At 41.5% G+C, this 16,595-nt stretch overlaps 1 protein-coding gene across 1 annotated transcript; it reads right to left on the bottom strand.

The window, feature by feature from the left end:
• Positions 1-618: 618 nt before the first annotated feature.
• Positions 619-16,406, bottom strand: OGFRL1 (opioid growth factor receptor like 1). Its single transcript, XM_087817472.1, has 7 exons — positions 16,173-16,406; positions 12,006-12,092; positions 11,765-11,846; positions 8,455-8,533; positions 8,291-8,357; positions 8,034-8,179; positions 619-3,126 (listed from the first exon to the last, which is right to left on the bottom strand). Exons 1-7 carry the CDS (start codon positions 16,392-16,394, stop codon positions 2,463-2,465), a joined length of 1,347 nt encoding a protein of 448 aa, XP_087673598.1. The 5' UTR covers positions 16,395-16,406; the 3' UTR covers positions 619-2,462.
• Positions 16,407-16,595: the final 189 nt, after the last annotated feature.

The raw sequence follows: 16,595 nt of genomic DNA, 5'->3' as shown, positions 1-16,595 counted from the left end.
CTGTTACACGTGAATGTGCATTTAAAACACAACATGGTGGGGAAAGGCCACTGTTTTAAATGGAGTTAAATATGCATTTAAAACACAACATGGTGGGAAAAGGCCACTGTTTTCAGGCAGTTTTTCCCTTGAGACAGAATGTCCTCAAATTAAATGGCACAACCTAAGCAAACCCCTAATTAGAAATAATATTCCAAAAGTTAAATTATTGGACAAAATGTTTTTACATCTAAGGGTTTTGATATATTACAGTTTCTCAGTAATTCAGATGATACCCATTTATTTTAGTATCTGTCCACTGTTTACTATCTTAATATCTGGTCACAAGTTCTTAACATTATGCACTTAGAAAACAGTCTGAACATTTCATCGTGTATGCAAAATTGGTGAGATATTTTGAATTAAATTAATCGCATTCCTGCAATTCAGCCCAATGTGACAAGCTCTTGTCACCTCCTAACCCTACAAAGCTGTTTACTGAACTCTATGGAGACACTGCTCCAACCAGCACAACATCAGAGGGTCCATGTAAAAAAGCACTTGAAATGACAAAGCGGAATTTTCCCCCCCAAATCCTAATGAGCACTTCACAAAAACAGTAGAAAGCAAAACTTGGCATATTTGGGGAACCAAAAATGATAAATTCTTTTATATTTATTGGAATATGGTATAGAACATGAGTGGTATTAACATTCATATAAACAACGTCAAGTTTGAGCAACTGTAATGTTTCATGTAAACTTCAAAGTAATAAAATTCTATTTCTAAAGGCATACTACTAGTGTGTATATTTTCCAGAAATGCTCTGCTTAAAATCCTCTGATCAATAAATGTAACAGATGATATATGATGTGATTAAAATATGACATAATATACATTCACTGGGGGTTCGCGTGAATAGAACTTTTCTTAAAAGCCTAAGAGACACACAAAAGCCAATTCCTTTTTAAATAAAAAATGAGAAATTTTTCTATTCATTGCTTTACCTATATTTGTATGCATACTTTGAAGTTCTCACAACAGTGCTTCTGATTTTTCCTGATGTGTAATAATAATTAGTTAAAATATTACAAGAAATAACATTATTTGCTCTTAACCAATATTAACACATTGAATGCTTACTAAAACTGAGTATATGGAATTTCAGATCTGTTCTCAGTTTCAAGGGTTGACAACTTAGAGATGCATCAAATTGTAATTCTTTTCAAAAAGATAAACACCTGGCCAGAGTGATTCCGCTGATTGAGCATCTCCTGTGCATGGAAAGGTTGCCAGTTCGTTTCCCGGTCAGGGCACATACCTGGGTTTTGGTTCGACCCCCGGTTGGGGCACATATGGAAGGCAACAGATCAATGTTTCTCTCTCACATTGATGTTTGTCTTTCTCTCTCTCTCTCTCTCTCACTCTCTCTCTCTCTTCCTCTCCTCAGGTGAGGATTTAAAATTATATATATATATATATATATATGTAATAAAAAAGATACACTATGAACTAAGCAATATTATTAATTTCATAATCCACATACCACCGAGATATTCATGGTATTAGGGACCACTGCCTTGTTGCCAATGCAAGAGGCATGCCTTTTAAAAATAAATAATTTCCTTTTGTATTTTAAAATTCTTTAGTCATTTACATTCAGATACAAGCACCAAATTTACATGGAACAGCCACAGAAGGCAAAATTCTTTTCTTGGACTTTCGCATCAAAAAAAATTTTAAGCACTTAATACAGAAAAATATTTTTACTATCCCAAGCAAAGCAGATTCCTGAAACCATACCGTTGCAAGTCCTGCCCTGTTCCATTTAAATCTCAGCACAGGAGTTTATCCAAATGCACAGGAGCAATGTAGGCGCTGGCTGACAAGGTGGAGGGCGAGGGGGAGGGCGGAGGGGGGAGGAGGGAAAGGCAGCAAGACAGACAAACGGACTGGGGGGCCGCAGCTCCCGAGGACATCCATCTCATCTACCAGAACTTTAAAATCATCATGTTGAGGTGTTGTAATGAAAAAACCTAAATTACTTTCCGAATACAACTGAGAAGACCGGATTCTTCCAGCTTAAAAAAAAAAAATGAATCCGTACATTAGGCAAAAGTGCGCAACATACTGAAGTTGTCTTCTTGGTTTTCTTCAGGTAGAGGGTAATCTCTCAAAAGAATTTATTTGATATCCTAAACACTAAATGGTGATTTCCAGATACATGAAAATAACTGCAAGATAAGGATTGTATACAGACCTTGTAAACTCGCATCCTAAGTGTTCCAGAGCACATTCACTTACGGGGTCTTGTCTTAAAACATCTTATTCAACTCACTGTCATCCAAAACAGAAAACAACAAAATGCTCACAACAGAAATCACAAGCAGACGGCCAACACCCGGACTGAGGCCTCTGCTGCTCCGGACAAACTGGACAGCAGCCTTCTCCTCGCGCCCAAACTGGTGTCGGCTTCTGAAGATTCACTGCGACGGAGCCGCATCCTGGGGACCTGTATTTCCCGGGTTCTCACAGTCTTTGTTCTGACTGTCACCTTCCTTGTCTTTTTCGGGAGGCAATGCACTCTCCTTCTTCTCTGCGGGACTCGCTGTTTTTTCTGGGGGAGACTCTGGATTTTCAGCCCCCCCGTCCTTCTCTGCGTCCCCCGGCCCGGCGGCTTCGCCGCTGGGCTCCGCGCCGGGCCCGTCTGTCCCCTCTCCAGGCTCACTAGGTGCCACTTTTTTTTCTTCAGCTGCTTTGCTACTCACATGAGCAGCTGAGGAGGAATTTTTGGAGTCCTTAGATTTCTTGTGCATAGAGGTTTGACTGTTATGACCAGAGGCGGGAGGGGCAGGCATTTTCTGGGGTTTGCCTCCCTCTGTCTCTTCTTTCCTAGGCGGTCCCCAGATAAAATTCTCTGAAGGTGTGTAATGTTTCTGGGCGAACCGTAGGAGCTTTCTCCTTTCTCTTCTGTCTCTAATGGTATAAACAAAATACTCCAGGGCACTCTGTTTAATATTGGGAATAGTATTTTCCACAAGAGCTTCATGAAGAATAAATTTTACGAGAGGAGATTTAAAACTTTCATATCCAAGCTCACCAAGGCTTTTAAGAATACGGGTGATCCTTAAATAGTTGTGCTGGGACCTAAAAGAGAGGAGTGGATAAAATGAAGGGGTGGGGAAATCCGGTGGAGGAAAGCAAGGGAATAAAAACTACTGGGAAAATATTTTTTATGAAAATAATCCTTTTAATGACTTTACTAAAAGTTGTATTAGAGACACCAATAAGAAAAATAAATTAGAAGGTATGAAAGCCTTACCCTTGGTGTAATGTCAATCATGTGAAACTCAAACATAGGCATTCTCCTTATTTCTTAAATTCTTCAAATTTGAAAAAATATTTGGATTAAGAGTTATTTCCACTGATGTTGAATTATTGTTTGTTTCTTTTCTTTTTTTTTTTAATATATCTTTATTGATTTCAGAGAGAGGAAAGGAGAAGGAGAGAGAGATAGAAACATCAATGATGAGAGAGTCATTGATCGGCTGCCTCCTGCACGCCCCCGACCGAGGATCTAGCCCGAAACCTGTGTGTGCTGACTGGGAATCGAATCTCTGATCCCCTGGATCCTAGATCAACGCTCAACCGCTGAGCCACGTCCGGCTGGGCTATTGTTTGTTTCTTAAATACACTGAGGATAAGGGATCTACTAGAGTATTTATTTGCAACAACAGCAATGCACTATACCTGTCAGAGGTAACCAGTATTAGCTATTAACTGAATGGTGTGATTTGCAGTGTCAACTCGTCGGGAAAATCTACCATATCAGCCAACTCATAAGGAAAGCTGCAAAAAACCGCTCTACTGCCCAGCCAGCATGGCTCAGGGGTTGAGCATCGAATGCGGTTCGGTTCCCAGTCAGGGCACATGCCCAGGTTGCAGGCTTGACCCCCCCCCCCCGTAGGGGGCACACAGGAGGCAGCGGATCAATGACTCTCATCATAGGTGTTTCTCTCTCTTCCCCTTCCTTCCTCTCTTTGAAATCAATGAAGACATATTTTTAAAAAAACACATGAAAAAATCCGCTCTACCTTGCTGGAACGATTCTGACAAAAGCTGCAACACTGGCGTATTTAGCAGAGCATAGTTTAATAGTTAAGAGCATGGGCTTCGGAGGCAGGCCTGAGTTCACACCCGGCTCTGCTGCTCACAGCTACGTGAAATGACGACTCACTGAGGCTCGTATCCTCACTTGCTGGACTTACAACTGGACTGTAGTAAGAATCAAATGAGTTGGTAAATATGCAGACCATGCAGAGCTCAATAAACAATAGGCGCTATTTAACGTTAATATTGTCATTGTTATTATTTAAAGTTTTCGTATTAAGAACCACCGTACTTGTACCAATCCCAACTTAGGAACTCAATTCTCTTCTATCCCTGGCCTCTCTCTACCCCTTTCCCTACAGAGAATTTTAAATGTTCCCTCCAATGACAATGATTCCAAAGATGCTTTTTTCCCCCCAGATTGCACTGTCATCTTTCTCCTCCGTCCCAATACTAAGGCCATTATCAGAAGAATGCTTCGCAATTCTATTTGGTCCACAATTCACAATCTCCCTCCCCCACTACACTCAGCCCAACAGTTGCCTGATTACACATGCCTGGCTGCATCCTAAAGGAACCTGCAGCGACACATATTCAGCATGTGTTGTCATCAACAGCCCAGGTATTTGTTTACTCAATCTTGCAACACAACCGTAACCATCCTTTATTTCTAACTTCCTAAAACCTATTTTACACCTCAGACACTACACTTTCTACACGCACTGCATCGACCTGTCCTGGCTCCCCAAAAGTGCTTGGAGTACTTCACTTAGGACCAGCTAGCAAATTACTTGGGAGGAATGGAGAGGGATGTTAATGAATTATTTGAGGGAAACAAAGGAGCGGTTCCATGGTCTCAGAGTTTAATACAAGAGTTTGCTTGGAGAGAACAAAAGCCTTAAGGATCTGGGCTAACCAGACCCTGGAAAAGAGAAGTCCAGCAATTTTAGCGTCACCATGCTTCAGGCTGTTTACCAAAAGAGCATTATCTTAACATTCAGCTCTCTGAAGGCAGAGGGTAAACCGTAGCACAGCGACATTTCAGTCTTAGGAATCTGTACTTTTTAATAGTTAGGAAGTAAGGGTATTTTGAGACACTGAAAATTTGGGTGAAGTGAGGACATTGTGTCATTAATGGCAGAATTGACTTAGTTGTTAGGTTAATATAGGTTCTGTATAATCTAGAAACTTAGTAACAACACTCTTGGGCAGTATCTGCCTCATACATCTACAATAAAGAGAAGTATGGAAAAGTGAAAGAATATTTTTAAAATCCTAAGGAGTTCTAAAACAGAGCAAAATATACTCTATTTGCAACCAGCTTGATTTCACATCTCTAGTCCAAGGTGAATGGCCAAAATAAAATTTCTGTACACATTTATCTGTATCTGCATATTCTCCAAGTAAAAATATTTATATAACAGTCAAAAAGGGCAAAAATATGGGTTGAAGACAATGAAGATCTAGGTGATGGAACAAAATTATGCAAGAAAGAAATTGGGTGTTTCACTATGATATGAAATAAATGTCACAAATTAAGACAAAGTGGAAGAAAGAAGAGTAGCTAAAGCCCTCCTAACGCAGTGAGCAGCTTCTGGGGTTATATACGGCTGGTGAACAAGGGAAGCCGGGCTTCCAGACAGAGGTGCGGGCTAAAGCTGTCAGGAAGGCCAAGCCGGTGACGAGAGAATACAAAACAGGCAAGAACTAGGAAACAGAAAATAAAAGTCAGAGGAGATTCCAGAGTCTAAAATATGGCTCAGTCATCTAAGGTGATTACCAATAAAATTGGAAATACATCTTCGTGATTGGTTTATATATCTCTACTGTCATGTTTGAAAATATTTCACCTCTTCTAGTCATGGCCACCTGTTCACTGAACATTATTTCCTATTACTTACATTCAATATTTTTTTGTCTGCTGGGCTACTATAAATAAATATTGAATTCCCTGCTTACTCTGAAAAACTCAGAATGTCCTATAGATTAAAACACAAATAAGTTATGACATTTAAGGATAAATCAGAAAAGAAACCAACTGAAGAAAAGAAAATGGACTAGAAGTCTTTCTATAATCCCCGATAATTTGTTCGTATCTAGTCAATGTAATTTCTGGGCCACTAAATCTCAAAGGAAAGTTGTTTATGGAAGACGTTAAGGCAGTTAACTCACAGCTGGAAAAGCTCTATGCAACAGCCAGGGAAAGGAAAAAGAGACAATGGGCGGTGGAAGGTGAGGGAGGTGGCGGAGGTGGAGGCGTGAGACATAACAGCCCGTTCAGGCTCCCCTCCCTTCTCAACCCAGGAGATATTTAACTGAACCTTCAGAAGGCTCTGTTTCCAGCCATCAATTAGAGGATCTGACAATATGGCCCTAAGGAGGATTTAAGCTACAAACATATGTTGTTCATCATTTATTCATTCAACAAACATTTGCTAAACGAGACTGCTATTCCAACCAAAAACAAGTTGGAGACAGAGATTCTCTAAAACGAAAAACACGAGTATGTCAAAGATGAGATACTACCCGATCCTCTCCAAAGGTTTACTTCTGCCATCTCTCATGTCAATAGGTACGTGAATACAACTTTCTTTGACAGGATGACATAAGTGCTTAGGAACGTTGTCCAGAGATAGCCACCTGCACTGCTTAGGCAGAGGCTTGGCCACTTCTGCTTTAAGTGCCCTATCTAAATCAAACTTAACTTGAGTTATGAGTTAATGAGTCTTCTAATCAGGATCATAAGGTTTTATGCCCTTATCTTCAGTATTTTAGTACAAGCCACCATTTTCATAGTGTCGATTATAACTAATAAAGTAAAAGAGCCCTGGCTGGGTAGCTCAGTTGGTTAGAGCATCATCTCGATACTCCAAGGTTGGGGTTCAGTCCCCAGTCAGGGCACATACAAGAATCAACCAGTGAATACATAACTACGTAGAACAACAAATCGATGTCTCTCTCTCTCTCCTTTCCTCCCTCTCTCTCTCCCTTCTTCTCTCTAAAATCAATAAAAATGAATAAGTAGAGTAAAAGAAAGGCTTAAACATTAATACTTATTTTACTAAAGCAAGATGAAAGTTCTAAAAAGATACAAAAATTTTAGTTAATTGGTGCACAAAATCTGATTTGTTTTGGACAAAGAAAATTTTCTTAGGTAGTTTTAATTTTTTTTCTCTTAGTACTTGCCCAGTTCAGTTCATTATAACATGCTAAAAAAATAAAATAAATGCTTTAAAGCTGTTGGTTTTATAGTCCAGCTCTCACAAGTCACACTATAATTAAAAACGGGGGGGGGGGGGGGGGAGCCAGTTTGCATGTAAAGAAAATAGTAAGAAATAAACTTTGGGTAAAAATATTAATGAAAGTTATAGATAACCTAAGCAAAAGGATACAGCAGATCAATTCCAAATTAACTGTTAAAATTTCCCTCATAGGTTTTCAGATTTATTAACCAAAAATGGCCTTTTGTTTTTTACCTAAGTAGCAAAGATTCTGATTTTCCCTCCTTTTTAGTAAAATGTATGAGAATATTTCAGTCTTATAAAATGACTTTTGTGTCATAGGTTTAGCTCGTGGATTTAATCTAAGAAGGTACCATGCTTGAGGAACAGACTGTGCCATGCAAAGCTCACAACCCCGAGGAGGGGATTTGGAAAACTACACAAACAATAACCATAGAGGCCAAGAAGCACGGCCTAAAAAGGGAAGGAGGCCTCGCTGGCTGTGGGCAGTGGAGCGGCTCCAGGAAGAAACGGCTCCAAAGCTGAACAGCCATATTTCTACTTGGAATTTCATTGTTTTGTTTTGTTTTGTTTTAGAATATAGAACTGGGAATACAATGCATTTCAGACTAGCTTCTGAATTCATATTTCTGGATCCCAAAGAGAATCCCAACCATAGGAAAGTAACATGCTGGCCCGATGTATAGCAGGGGCTTCACTTACTCATTCAGGTGCTGAAACCTTTCCTGCCAGTTAACAGCCCGAGTGACATTTCCAGTTTTATCAATCAGTTTTATTCCAAAAAATTCTAACATCATTTTATAAGCCAGGAGAAATCTTCTAATTGCTTCTTTTGTTTTTTTGAATTCCTAATTAAAAGAAAAAAGTCGACTGTAATGATTCAGTAGTTACCAGGCCAATAAAATAGCAATGTTATTTGGCCATCTAATAAAAAAAAAAAAAAAATGAGCTTGCATTACCTCAATTTCATACGTAGTTAGTTCTTTAGCATAAAAGTTCAAGCCTTGTTCTCTCAGGGGAAAAAGCCTATTTTTTAGAAAAATAATATTTGTATATTAATGTCTTCTGGAAAGCACACATGATTCAACAGGACATGGTTGAAGACAGAGGTTTGGAAACTGACCATTGAATGTAAGTGTGGTTGTGCTCCAGCTTCTCATAATCTCCTTTCCACTTATTTAGAACTTCTTCAATGTAAACACCTAAACAGTAAATATTCAGAAAATGAACCAGACATTGAAAACACTGTTGAAACATTTTAAGATTTAATCACTTAAGCTTTATATAAAAAGTTTTTAATTATTAATTAATAACAGCACTCACGAGCAAGGCCTTTAGAAGAGGAATTCCCTATGCCATATACTGAGTTACATAACAAGCCTAATTTTTTAAGACATGGCACCTCAAGTTGCAGAAAGTTCTATTGAATAGCCTTACTCTAAAGCAGAGGTTAGCCAACTATGGTCTGACATCTATTTTGTAAGTAAAGTTTTATTGGAACACAGCCATGCACCAATGAATGAAATTCATTTATGTATTTTACACCAGAACAGCAGACCTTAGTAGTTGCAGCAGAGACCGTATGACCCACACAAAGCTGAAAATATTTACTATCTGGCCCTTTACAGAAACAATTTACCAGACCCTGCCCTAAAGGGTCATATAGTTCTTTAAATACTGCATAGGATCAAATTGAAGTAAATCCCAATGAAAAAGAAAGAAAGGAGGGAGGAAGGGAAAGAGAAGAAAGAAGCAAGGAAGGGGAAGAATGAAAAATGAAAGAAAGCCCTGGTCAGTGTGGCTGAGCTGGATGGAGCATTGTCCCCAACAGCGAAAGGTGTCAGGTTCCATTCCTAATCAGGGCACAAACCCAGGTTTCGGGTTTGATCCCGTTGGGGTGCAACCAATCGATGTTCTCTCTCACATCGATATTTCTCCCCCCAATCCTCTCTCTATAAAATCAATAAAAACATATCCTCAGGTGAGGATTTAAAAAAAAAAGAAAAAAAAAGGAAAAAAAAAGAAAGTGCCTACCATATGTTGGGCCCATATTATTTATGGTGTATATCATCTGCCTTAATCTTCACAAAACTCTCCCAAATCAGTGTTATTATCTCTATTTTACTAAAGAGGAAATGGTGTGATTTGTTCAAAGTCACACACTCACTAATAAAAAAATAAATGTAGGAATAGAACATAGTTCTTTCTGGTTTCAAAAAGTAAGCCCTCTTTACCACATTCTACAGTTCCCCTATAAGAACTTATTATAACAAAATTCTCCTGCTTAAATCTGTCCAGGTCCTTTCAATAGACTATGTGGCCATTTAGTCAATTGTATAGAAAAAAAGCACAACAACGTAATATTTCTCTAAACATATCTCATTTTTGTTTCCTCCAGAAATCACCAGTTTTTAGTAGAGGACCACTCTCCAAAGGTTTGGTCACACTGTTGGCTTTATCAGCATGTTGAAACCATGTACCTCCACAATCTCCCATTTGTTTTCCTTTCCAACTGCCCCTCCTCCTATTTAATAAGTAAAATACATTCTTGCAGGCTTCTGCTTACTGTCAAGTGTGTGTGTGCGCACGCACATACTAGAGAGGAAAGTGTGTGAGTTGAGGTAATTGATATAATAAACTAGAATAACGTTCTATGTGACCTTAGCTAAAATTTCTGACCCCCACCTATTTTATGAGATTTCAAAATAAATGTTGTGGTAAAGATTACAAAAAAATGAATGCATTACTTAAAGTTACTGCTTTAAATTACTACCTGAAAAACAAATCCACTATTAGGAAATATAAAAAATAATTCAGCTAAATACTGTCATATCTCTGTGTTCAATGTTTTGTTTGTTTTGTTTTGTTTTGTTTAATCCTCACTTGAGGACATGCCCAGAGAGAAGGGAGGGAGGGACGGAGAGAGGGGAAGAGAGAAAAAGAGAGAGAGAGAGAGAGAGAAACATCAATAGGTTGCCTTTTGAATACTCCCTGACTGGGGATCAGACTTGCAACCCAGATGTGCCCTGACCGGGAATGGAACTGGCAACCTTCCAGTACACAGGATGACTCTCAACCAACTGAGCCACTCCAGCTGGGCCTGCGTTCAATGTTTTTAATACTGAAGGTATTTCTGTAGGTAAATTTTATTAAATTCAAGTCAGAGTCAAGTTAACAATTTATCATTGCATTTCTTCAAAAGTTTTCTTACCTGAAGTCCTAAAAAAATTACTAATAGTTTAACTGTTAAGTCCTAACTCCCAACTGGTGTGCTTCTCAGTGCACAGCCCAGGGAATTCCTCCTCCAAACACTCTTCCCAGATTTTAGATATCCTTCTTCCAGTTAGTTCATCAAAGAAGACAAGATCCTGCCCCTGGGAAGTTTTGCAGTCCATGACCCATGTTTCTGACTCACATTGCTGTGGTTTTGGCTCAGTTTCCACTGAGTGCCAAGGGCAAGAGCCAGGGCCATTGGTCTCATAGAGATAAGGGCTCTAAGGAGAGCAGCCAGCTTTGCTGGTTTGAGCTGGATAAAATTAGGAGCCCACCATGAATCATAGCACGGTGCCTCGGGAAATATGCATATTACCATAGAGGCTGCATCCCCTCATCACGATAGTTTAGAAAAGATCCCATGATGGCAAACGTAGAGTTGTGAAGGAGAGGCAAGTTTATTTGGCAGAGCTGCATAGAGAACTACTGTATGTGCAGTTCCCTTCCCAGGCAGGACACTGGAACACTGAACTAGGCCTGCTATAGCTCCTTGACTCCTGAATCTGGAAGTCTCCAGGAAAGATAATTCTAATACAAACATCACTTTTCAATTATGTTCTAAATAATTTTCAGGTATGGCCCACTGGAAAGAACACTGAACTCTGGAACCTACACCCAACTCTACGAATGAGTGACCCAACAAGTCAGTCATTCAAGATTTAAGACCTAGTGATCTTATATTTAAAACGAGGAAGCTGAATTTGAGCTGAATTTGAGTTCCTTAATAATCTAATTTTCTATGGCTTTAAAAATGTTCTCTCCTTTCCACTCACAATAACGACCCCTACTACCTTTTGGATAGCAGCAACTGGAAACAGAGGATGGAAGGTTTTGCTAATCCTCAGTGATTCCTTCAGAAGCTGCCAAGTGGATGCTCACAACTCGAGGGTCTAGGACTTTGGGGACACATCAGACCGCATAGCAACGTGAACCCAGGTGATGAACACATGCGCTGAGAATTTCATTAGTATTATTTCAATTAGTAAATAAAGCAGTAATTAGTAAATATTATTAGTAGTAAATTAGTAATATATATTAAATTAGCAAATTAGTAAATATTATTTCAATTAGCAAATAAATTGACAATGGAATAAACAAGGAATAACTAGGAGCACTTATTATTTAGATTTTGCTTCTTACCAAGGCAGCAGATTACTCACCATCTGGCTTAAATGGAATTTTATTCTTATAAAAGCGAAGATTGCTCAAGTCATTTTGATATCGGATATCTTTGAAGTTCTGCTAAAGGAAAAAATTAATCAATCTCCAGCATATGGACATATACAAAAAAGCATAAAGAGCCTTTGTGCGTGTTTGCTGATTGGCACCACAAAATAAGAAAAACAGAAGAGAAATATTTTACATTCGTTTTAGAAAAAGCAACAACATTCTATATCTTACTGGATACTGGTGTCGGTATTTGTACAAATCCCTCGCAGCGTAAAAACTCCTCTTTGGTTTGGCAGTTGCTTCAGTGGAATCAGCACCCTAAAATTAAAAGTGAACTTCCATTCACATGCTGAAGTAAGATAATTTTACAGAGAAATTTCCAGAACAAACTTAAAACAATGAGGCAATCCGTAAAGAAAGCCTAAAAAATGCCATGCTGTCCAGATTACTGAAAATATTATACATATCCTTTTAATAAGACTAACAACATTTGTTGGCATCCTATCTTCCTGATTTGAACACAATAACATTCGTCCTACGGTGTTTTACTAAATAAAAAAACTTTATTATGCACCAGAAGTGAAGAGGCTAACTTTCATGGATTAATATCCATCAGAAACAGAACTCAAAATGAATTTAACACATATATTTTACCCTAGGTTACACAAGAGATTCTATGACAAAACTTATTTTAGAATACTTTACATAATACTCAAAACTGTTAAGATAATATATATCAATTCTACATTGAAAATTGTCATTAATTTTGCAACATTTAGCTGCATTTGGAAATTAAGTAATATTTATGTAAGAAAAGGAGGCTTTTAAAACAAACTAAATAGCTTTCTAAACTCCACCCTTCACAGCACTGTATGTTCACAAAGGCAAAAATAATCTGTTAACTCAGTGATAATACAATGCAATATAAATTAACAAATTTAAAATATATTTGCACAGAAATAAAAAGCTCTCAAATGGAATGAACTTCACATTGTAATGACTTATATGTGGTAGTTTACTCATACTATTTATATTCTAAAGAAAATTCCCACCACCATAAAGTAAGTTCGAAAATATAAGATGTAGGTCAATGTAACTGATTTACATTCCATGTGTAAACGAAATGTAGTACTATAATGTATAAGAAAGTGCTTCGTATCCAGTGTCCCCCAGAAGGACAATGTGACTGATGACAATGATGAAATAGAAGACAAAATTTAGATCTCAACATTCAGCTTTGCCCTACCCCCATCTGTGTTGACAGACTAGCATCCTCTACGCAGTTTTTGCACATTTTTGAACTGGTGTGATTCTCACTTATTACTACAAGTACAGAGACGCTTTAACACCACATTCTCCGATGTTTAACATGAGCTACTCTGCCATGTTACATAAGCAAGGAAAAGCTTAAATTCTGGCCCTTGCCACACGTTTCAAAATAGCTCTGCCTAGCAAGTTTCCGAATCTATTTAGCCTCAGCTACAACCATATGAATCATCATCCTACATTTGTATAGAAAGCACTTTTCCATTTACAAAGTGCTTACATGTATGTTATTTCATTTGATTCTTCTAAGGCACCTGGCTGGCAGTTATCAGTGTTTCCACCTTAGAAAGAAGGTAACCCAGACTTAGAGAAGTTGAACAAGACCCAGAGCCCAATGATAGCAGAGGAGCTAGAATCCCATGCTCTGGGATCCCAGTCCAATCAATTCGGTAGAAATCAGTCTCAACTCCACTAAAAGTAAAGGATCACTACAGAAACTGGTATAATGTCAGCAGCCCAAGACTTGGAAGCAGGAGACTTGGGCTGAGTCTCAGCTCCGCTGCTTACTTGTGAGGCCTTGAGCAAACCACTTAACTGAATCTTAGTTTTATTATTTGTGAAATGAAGGTAATGACTCATGCCCTATTTAATGCCCAGGATCATCATGAGCACAACTGCTTCCTCCAACTTCTAAATGTACCAACCTGCCAGCATCTCTCCCTGCTCCTCCAACTTCTGCTCCTTTTGCGCTCTCTATTCCATCCCTTTGCACCTGCTCAGACAAGGAATTTGTTCCTTAACATACTGTTTCTATTCCTGTATCATCAAAATTTTCCTCTTTTGGGGCCCGTTCCCCTCAGCTAACATGCTGTAGCATCTCTAATCTTAAACATACACAGTCCTCCTTGCCCCTCCTCGGTTACAGATCCATAGCTCTGCTCCCTTTTATAGTAAAACATCATCAAAGAGTTGCTCATACTCCCTGTCTCCTCCTCTCCCATTCCCCCATGACCTACCCCAACCAGGCTTCCATCCTTAGCATTCCATCAAAACAGCACCGGTGAATGTCACTAACAAATTTCCACATTACCAAACAATTTCTCAGTGCTCAGCACAGGGGACCACCCCGCAGCACCGGGCCAGTCAATGCCTCCCTCCTTCCTGAAACACTGTCAGATGCCACCCCCCCGGTTTTCTCCCTACCCCACTGTTTGCCCCTTGCCAGCCTCTCTTTGGCTCCTCCTTCCCTTCACATGTTCTACACTGAGGGGTGCCCAAGGCTTAGTCTTCACTCCCCATCACTCCCGATGACCTCCTTCCTTCCCATGACTTTAAATGCCTCTGAAGTCCTTATATACCAAGGAACCCAGTGGTTTCACTCACAGATATAATTAAGTACTCAACTTGGCCATCCAATAGAGTATCAAAACGCAAGAGAATTCTTGGTTTAACCTCTGAAGCTGCAATCTCCCTAGACTTCCCCATCAGAGTTAACGGCACCATCACTTGTCATATATTCACTTGGACTAGGATGTGGCAAAAAGTAGTCAGTCTGAGATACACCTTAAAGGTAGTTCCAGTAATACTTGCAAATGCATTGACTGTGTGGAGTAAGGAACAAATGGGATTGGTAGTGAAAAAGCAAAATTAAAAAGTAGATTTTTTTTTTTTTTAGAAGCTAGACAGTGATACAAACAAGGAATAGTAATCATTAAAAGAAAAGAAGGGAAGCTGGTGTGGTCTACCATTTACTGGGGTTGCAATGAACCGACTGAAACATTAATTATCAAATCGGTTTATGCAGACAGACCTGGTTAGTGGGTTTGAATCTGAGCTGGTGTGTTTTGGTAAGCCAAACTTCTTTGGAAGGTTACTTAACTGGGAGATAAATGGAAGGGAAAAACATGGAATACAGCCTCTCCTACTTTCCTGGGGTTGAATTCGCAATGTGAAAACAACCCAGCAGCAAACCAGAACACAAGGGCTGACTTGCACAATTCCAACAGGTTCAAGATTCTGTCCTTGACCATAGATATACTTGGGTTTGCACGGTTCTCTCTCTGGATGATCTTGAGCAACCGTCTCTCTAGGCCTCAGTTTTCTCTAAAATGAGGATTGAAACCAGCAACTCCCACCCCACCCCCAAAATTGCAGTTGATTGAAATAACTAGTTTAGCACAGAGCCTGCACCAAGACTTCAGGTTTCCTCCTGACCTAAACAGAGATGATCAACTAGCTGGAGGAGGCGGCCTCAGCTGTAATATTTAGGGGGTGGTTCCTCTGCTCCAGCAAAGCACCCCGAGGTCACATGTGACTTTGGGCTCCACTTCTTCACTCTCATGCTCCCACAGCTGATACAGAGGAGGGCCTAACGCAGAACAGCAAACCAAAACCCCCACCATGCGCACTTCCTCAGAGGGCTGGCTAGACAGTTCCTCTTTTTGAAAGTTTTCTGAATTATTTTCAGTTCCATCAGGGGGTACAAGGGATATTTCTCTCTTTCCTAACCTATCCTCCAAATTGTATTAGGCAAATGATTTAAGCACAGTTGGATCAACAAGTCTTCTGGGGGAAATAAGATTTTTTTGAGTGCCCTGAACGCCTCGGATGAAAGGCCTTATTGGGGTGAAAACCTGGCGTTTTAACTTTGGATGGGGACCTTCCACACACTTTCAGAGCCTGTAGACCCCCCCGCCCCCCAGGGGAGAGTGCTCTCCACCGACCGACCGCAGTCCCACCTTGTTCTGGGTAATTTTTACCCTGAGCAGGCATTGGACCGGTTTCCACAACCCTCTATTTTTAGGCGGGTTCCTCCCACCCCACCTTCGCATCACCCAGCTGCGCCGCAGAGGCGAAGAAAACACCCCTGCAAGTTGGGTGCCGCCTGGAGGGACTTCCTCGCCCAGCCCGCGATCAGGCCCCGGGTGGGCAGCGATCGGCGGATCCGCAGGCCACGGGTCCGAGGGAGCGGGGCGGCGGGGGCACCGGGGGGTCCGGCCGCCAAGGACCAGCGGCCGCCGCGCCCCTGCCCCCCGCGCGGGGACAGCTGGGCGCCCGCCGCGCTCGCGGCCCCGTCCTTCCCCGCGCCCGGCCGGGCGCACCGCCCCCCGAGGCCGGCGCAGGGCCGCCTACCTGCTCGGCGCCCGCCGCCTCGGCGTCCGGGGCGGGCGCGGGACCGGCGCGGGGCCGCCCGCCGGCGCGCTCCGGGGGCTGCGCGGGCTCCTGCCCCGGGGCCTCGCCGCCGCCCGGCGCCGGCTCCTCGGGCTCGGGCTCCGAGTCCGTCTGCCAGGTGGAGTCGCAGTCCTCCACGGTGGTGGGCTCGCGGAAGCTGACCCCGCCGAGCAGGTTGCCCATTGAAGAGGCGGCGGCGGGCGCGGGGCTGCGGGCGCGGGGCTGCGGGCGCGGGGCGCGGGGCGCGGGCTGCGGCAGGCGCGCTAGGGCCCGGGCACGGCCGCGGCGAGGGCGCGGGGCGGCATCCTGGGCGGCGGGCGCCGCACTGCCTCGGCGCGGGGAGCGCACCCAGCCACACTCGCGGGGAGGAGCCGGCGGCCCCGG

Source organism: Miniopterus natalensis, chromosome 5, assembly GCF_054644295.1.
Source record: "Miniopterus natalensis isolate mMinNat1 chromosome 5, mMinNat1.hap1, whole genome shotgun sequence".
In the NCBI taxonomy this organism is placed as follows: domain Eukaryota; kingdom Metazoa; phylum Chordata; class Mammalia; order Chiroptera; family Miniopteridae; genus Miniopterus; species Miniopterus natalensis.
Note: the sequence above shows the minus strand (reverse complement) of the source record. Positions and strands in the feature narration are given on the sequence as shown.

Excerpts from the sequence above, each read along its gene's own strand:
- OGFRL1 (XM_087817472.1), bottom strand. The coding sequence starts at position 16,394 with ATGGGCAACCTGCTCGGCGGGGTCAGCTTCCGCGAGCCCACCACCGTG. Across the intron at positions 12,093-16,172 it reads AGGCGGCGGGCGCCGAGCAG|GGTGCTGATTCCACTGAAGC; the intron begins GTAGGCGGCCCT and ends TTTTAATTTTAG. Across the intron at positions 3,127-8,033 it reads AGGTTTCAGCACCTGAATGA|GTCCCAGCACAACTATTTAA; the intron begins GTAAGTGAAGCC and ends CCTCTCTTTTAG.